This window comes from Tupaia chinensis, unplaced genomic scaffold, assembly GCF_000334495.1.
Source record: "Tupaia chinensis unplaced genomic scaffold, TupChi_1.0 Scaffold144276_1, whole genome shotgun sequence".
NCBI classification, from domain to species: domain Eukaryota; kingdom Metazoa; phylum Chordata; class Mammalia; order Scandentia; family Tupaiidae; genus Tupaia; species Tupaia belangeri.
In genome coordinates, this window is record NW_006204133.1 from 588,284 (window position 1) to 594,483 (window position 6,200).

Here is a 6,200-nt window from a genome sequence, read left to right on the forward strand (position 1 = left end):
GACTTGCGCGGTGGGACCCGCCGTGGGCGCGGCTGGCTCTGCCCACTCCTGCCCCTCTCTTCCACACCCTGCGCCCGCCGCCATGAAGGACTCGCTGGTGCTGCTGAGCCGCGTCCCGGCGCACCCGGATTCCCGCTGCTGGTTCCTGGCCTGGAACCCCGCGGGAACCCTGCTGGCCTCGTGCGGCGGCGACCGTAGAGTGCGCATCTGGGGCACCGAGGGTAAGGCCCCTCTAGCCGCGCGACCCCGGCGCCCAGGGAGCGTCTGAACGCAGTGTGAGTGCGCAGCCTGCCCGGAGGCCCACCTGGCCCCGGCTACAGGCCCAGGGAGAGGCGACCGTCCTGCCGGGCATCAGCCACCCACCAAGGGGTTTTCTAACAGAGGACTCGGCCAGCAAGGAGCAAAAATGTCAACAGACGGGCCGAAACTGTTGAGGGAGTTGTGATAGTTGTGAGGCAGGAAAATGGGGAGAAAAGGGGGGTAGGAAAGTAGCCTGCAGGTAACTTGCCACTGGATGAAGTTTAAATCTTTTTTTTTTTTTTTTTTTGGAGAGGTTTTTGCTACAGGGTGCGTGCACTCACCAGAAAGACAGGGCGAGACAGAGAGACAGCGGGGGTCGGGGGGTGGCCACACCGCAATCCCTTCTCCTTTCTCCTCTCGGGATCTTGGGCATGTACGCACACGCGCCTGGCTTGAGTTTAAGCCACTGAGTCCAGGACTCGAACTGCGGTGGACTACATGGGAGTTCAGCAACATAGCCATTATACTTACTGCTGGTCCCAGAAGTTTAAATCTTATCCAGAGGGCACTGACAGTTCTGGGAACCGTTGGCAGCTTTAAGTGAGCAGGGTGACTCCTCAAATTTGTTTTGGAGGGCTGTCTCTAGAGGAGGTACAGTACATTTCATTTTTTGTAAAACACGTTCCAAATGCTCATTGAGCTTTGCCTCCCAGCTTGACCCTTTTTTAAAAAAAAAAATCATGATTTAATTAAATTAATTAATTAATTTTAATTTGACCAGGGAGAGACAGAGTGAGCGAGAGAGAGTGAGAAAGCAAGCCGCCAGGTCCGGGAGTCGAACCGCGGTCAGCCATGTGGGAGTCCAGTGTCCCCAACCACCACACCACCTGCCAGCCCCTCCCAGCTTGACTCTTAATACTAGCCCCCATTACCCAGTGGCATTGATGATGCTCTAACACCTTCTGGAGCACCTGCCTGCAGAGCCTGGCCTGTCCTCTGCCTGTAGGTGACAGCTGGATCTGCAAGTCTGTCCTTTCTGAAGGCCACCAGCGCACTGTGCGGAAGGTGGCCTGGTCTCCCTGTGGAAATTACCTGGCCTCCGCCAGCTTTGATGCTACAACTTGCATTTGGAAGAAGAACCAGGATGATTTCGAGGTAACCAGTCTGGGTGGGAACAGGATTGTTCCCTGTTTGCTCCCCGGGGGTGGTTTTAAAATCTAGCCAACCTGGGCCTGTTGTCCTGCCCTGTGAAAAAGACTCCAGGGTTCTTAGCTGCCGTTAATTGCCTCCCTTTTCCCTCTTCAGTGTGTAACCACTCTTGAGGGCCATGAAAATGAGGTCAAGTCAGTGGCTTGGGCCCCATCAGGCAACCTCCTGGCCACCTGCAGCCGAGATAAGAGCGTGTGGGTCTGGGAAGGTGAGTCTGGTCCCTTGCGAAGAGTTGGGAACCAGCAGACAGGCATTTCCCTCTGGGTCCATAATAGGGTAGGCTCTTGGATTCCTCCTTTTGTCTCCCCAGTTGATGAAGAGGATGAGTATGAATGTGTCAGTGTCCTCAACTCCCATACACAGGATGTCAAGCATGTGGTTTGGCACCCGAACCAGGAGGTAAGAGTCAGGCGAGGTATCTTGCGGGGAAGGAATCTGGTGTGGAGGCGTGTGCCCAGCCTTACTCTTCAGCCTCATTCTGGCTTTTATACAGATCTCTAGCTGACTAAAACCCCTTAGTCCCTTTATAGAAACAGCCCTGTCCTGGCAGGGGGAGGTGTTGGAACCACGGGCAGTTCCTGGGCCACACACAAGTGCTGGATCTTCCTCCCTCTCCTACCCCTAGCTGTTGGCCTCTGCCAGCTACGATGACACAGTGAAGCTCTATCGAGAGGAGGAGGATGACTGGGTGTGCTGTGCCACGCTTGAGGGCCATGAATCCACTGTGTGGAGCCTGGCCTTTGACCCCAGTGGCCAGCGCCTGGCGTCTTGCAGTGATGACCGTACAGTGCGTATCTGGCGCCAGTATCTACCAGGAAACGAACAAGGTGAGGGTCCGGTACTGGTGCTCAGGTTTCAGTCTGCTAAGACGTATATGAATGGCAGCACACTGGGGTAAACAGGTGCCGTGGGAGGGCTCCAGACAGTGCTAGGAGAGTTGGGGGGACACAGGTCCTTGCATCTGTATAGAAAGGTGAGTAGGATTTTAACAGAGAAATTTAGCAGGAAGAGAATTCCAGGTGAAAACCCAAAAAAGCAATAGTCAAGGCGTTGAGAATGCCTAGACTTATGTGGGGAACAGTGGTTTTTCTTTTTTTAGATGGGATATGTTAGAATTAGAATATAAAGGCTTTGGGAACGAATACAGTAGGTTGGGACTATTGGCAGGTGACCTTAATAGGCTACCTAGTTCGGTACACCCTGCAGCAGAACAGGGCTGTTTTTGGCTCAGAATTGTGCTTCAGAAAGACCATCCTAGCCACAGTGTGTAAGGCAGATCGGTCCATCCATGCAAATGGGACCGGGAATGGAGACAGATTCAAAATTGATCGAAGGTGGGGTGAGAGAGGGCAAGTTATGTTCTCTGTGGTAGTGCAGTTTCTCCCCTGAGGTGCCCGGGCATAGACACATCTGAAGTTTGAGAGGTCTGTTGTGCAGGGGTGGCGTGCAGCGGCTCTGACCCCAGCTGGAAATGTATCTGCACTTTGTCGGGCTTCCACTCCAGGACCATTTATGACGTCGCTTGGTAAGGCCTCCACCCCCTGCTTTCCGTAGAGCAAATATGGTAGAGGTGTCATGACCCAGTGCTGCCCTCTACCACCTGGGGGAGGTATGTGGAAACAGCAGCCACCCATTCCTGGCTATGAGACCCGACTTTACCAGGGCTGAGGGCTGGCGGGCTTGAGAGTCACAGGAGCCCAGAGCAGATTTAGACCCAAGCCTGTACCTGGGTTAAGATCCAGGCTGTGAGGCAGCACCAGCCCTTGGGGTTCACGGCCGTATGCCATCTAGATGTTATGACTGAATGTGGGTTTACAGCTGGGGTTTTATGGTTGGTAACACACTATACCTTACAGAGGCTAGGAAAGCTGCCCCTTTCATACCAGGAGGGAGGTCAGCAGTTCTGGCCAGTGAAAACGCTGAAGGCACCCAAGCTTTGCTTATATTAGTGAATGTTTCCGAATAATCTGTATAATCTGTATTCAGCAAAAATGGCTTAAGTTATGATACTGCTGGTTTTGTATTTTTTTTTTTTTCTTTTTAGAGAGTTTTGCTATAGGGTGCACACTGGAGAGACAGAACAGGGAGATAGAAAGCAAGAAATTACCCCCCAGGAGGGATGACCACATCACAATCCCTTCTCCATTCTCCTCTCGGGATTTTGGGCACATATGCACACATGCGCCCAGCGTGAGTGTTAAGGCGCCTGGTCTGGGATTTAAACCGTAGTCAACTACGTCAGTCCAGCAATGTAACCATTACTCCATCTGGTCCCAAAACTGCTGAGTTTTAATTTACTCAGTTTAACTAGTGCGGGGAAGAACCAGACAGAAGCCCTGAAGACATGGGGGTGACGTCATGGCTTTATATTTATGCTTTGGTGAGAGATTTTTAGCTGAGGCCTGACATTTGGGACTAAAACAGGCCAGGGACTCTATGGCAAATCTCCCCTACCTTATCTGCCAGGCTGGGGAAGGAGGAGCCACCTACATACCCACTCAGGTGTGCGTTCTCCCCAGGTGTCAGCTCACGGGGGCTCTGGCTACGGCCTGTGGAGATGATGCCATCCGAGTGTTTGAGGAGGACCCTGGCTCAGATCCGCAGCAGCCCACCTTCTCCCTGACAGCCCACGTGCAGCAGGCTCATTCCCAGGATGTCAACTGTGTGGCCTGGAACCCCAAGGAGCGGGGGCTCCTGGCCTCCTGCAGTGATGATGGGGAGGTGGCCTTCTGGAAGTATCATCGGCCTGAAGGTCTCTGAGCTACCTCAACTTTGTCAGTCATGGTTCCCCAGAAGATGTCTAAGACGTTCAGCTCCTGAAAGGGCCTGAAGGAAATCCTTGGCCGTCCTTTAACTTGCCTCACTTTACTCAGAAGAGCAGAGCCACAGAACCACTCACTGTGCACCGGGACCTCAGTCAGGAGCTACAGAGGACCAGTGCAGTGGTGGTGCACCCGTTTGCTTGCTTTGGGACACAGTGCCATAGAGTGCGTGTATCTGTAGGAGGGGCGTGTCAGCCCTCGCTGAAATTGTAAACTTTATAGACATAATTGTCTCAAGTTCTATTTTATAACGATATTCACAATTTAAAATAACTCTGGTGAATCCTTGTCTGAAGTATCTTCCCAACTTCTAGGTAAATTCTTGCATTTAAGGCATTCAATCAATATTCAGGGAAACTTTTTTCCCTTAATGTAGCTTCATTTAAAGGATGCCTTTGCTTTCCCTTAGAAGCCCTCATACACCTCTTGCACCTTTATGCTGTGCTAGCAACTGGAGACAAAAAATAAACAGATAAAGATGTGAACCCTAAAAGGGAAAGTTATTTCTGGCCACAGGCCATCCATTCTCAACAGGGATGCAAACTGGTTCTTTGGTGGGGGGACAGATAATATTGAGAACAGCTCACAGCACTCTAGAGGACTACAGACAAACACGACATAGCTGGTATTACATGCCCATGGTAGGGTGATGAGGACGAGGTGGCAAATAAGGTTCCTTAAATGAAGGGATAATGAAAAAAGTTGAGAAATGCTTCCATGTGTCACACACAATCAGATCTTCAGTCGAGAGTTAACGTTTCTCTCACAAATGGATTTTGATGTAATTGCCCTAAGGCTATAGCCCTAACTTTTTACACTATTGAATTTTTGGCCTTAGAGCCACACACAGTGGTGCACAGGTGGTGCCACCACTCAAGGGGCTGGAAGCCCCAGGAGAGATACAGGTTCGGTTCCTGGGTCAACCTGAGCATGCAGGGAGGATGCAGTTGGGCACACTGGTAATCCTAGCTAGGGGAGGCTAGGCAAGAAGACCACAACAGACCGCCAGAAATGTCCACCCTGTGTGCCTCCTTTCCCTTTTCCCTCGTACTTCATAAAGGGGGGGAAATGCTGACCTTAGATTTTGGAAGGGGCTGGGGCAGTACCTAGCAATGGTTTTGTTTTTGTTTTTGTTTTGCTATAGGGCGCATGTGCTCACCAGAAAGACAGAGAAGGAAGGCGAGAAATCACCCCCACAGGGGATGGCCACGCCACAATCCCTTCTCCATTCTCCTCTCAGGATCTTGAGCATGCACGCACATGCACCTGGCTTGAGTTTAAGCCACCAGGTACAGGACTTGAACTGCGATCAGCTACGTGGGAGTTCAGTGACATAGCCATTACGCTAACTGCTGGTCCCCCTAGCAATGGTTTTCAAAGTGGACTGCAGGTCCCTAGGAACCCCAAGACCCTTTCGGGGCGTACTTGTGAGATGTTCGTACTGTGGCATGAATTGAACAGTAGCAACAAGCTAGTAGTCTTCACTGCCTGCACTCACAGTAAAAATATTGCCAACTTCACTTTAGAGATACCTTTGATAGAACCAATAAAATCAATTATATTAATCTTGACCCTTGAGAATATTTCTAATATAGTGAGAAAATGGGAAGCATGCATAAAGCACTCCTCCAAGTATGATTATCTTGAGGAAAAGCACTTGTGCAGTTAAGTTGCAGGCTGTTTTTCATAGTGCATCATTTGGTACTCGGACACTGACAAATCAGCTATTGGGTTGTTGGAGAAGTCATGATGCATTTTTGCACAGAAAAACAAAAATATGTCATGACTTTTCTGACGACCTAATATTTTGCCAACATTTTCTAGAAAATGGAATGAGCCTTTCAAGGAAAACTACTGTAGTACTGTCAATGATAAAATGAAGCTTTTAACCAAAAATGAGAATTTCTGAAGATGCACTGTTGCTATGAG

General features: G+C 50.4%; 1 protein-coding gene across 1 annotated transcript; it reads left to right on the forward strand.

Annotated features, from left to right (window-relative positions):
- The first annotated feature begins 6 nt into the window (after nt 1–6).
- CIAO1 (cytosolic iron-sulfur assembly component 1) lies at nt 7–4,764 on the forward strand. The gene is made up of 7 exons (XM_006166553.2): nt 7–221; nt 1,247–1,395; nt 1,546–1,657; nt 1,760–1,848; nt 2,075–2,276; nt 2,887–2,974; nt 3,969–4,764. Exons 1-7 carry the CDS (start codon nt 83–85, stop codon nt 4,207–4,209), a joined length of 1,020 nt encoding a protein of 339 aa, XP_006166615.1. The 5' UTR covers nt 7–82; the 3' UTR covers nt 4,210–4,764.
- The last annotated feature ends 1,436 nt before the right edge of the window (nt 4,765–6,200 follow it).

Coding starts and splice junctions, on each gene's coding strand:
- CIAO1 (XM_006166553.2), top strand. CDS start 83: ATGAAGGACTCGCTGGTGCTGCTGAGCCGCGTCCCGGCGCACCCGGAT. Junction 1,396..1,545: donor AGAACCAGGATGATTTCGAG/GTAACCAGTCTG, acceptor TTCCCTCTTCAG/TGTGTAACCACTCTTGAGGG. Junction 2,975..3,968: donor ACCATTTATGACGTCGCTTG/GTAAGGCCTCCA, acceptor CGTTCTCCCCAG/GTGTCAGCTCACGGGGGCTC.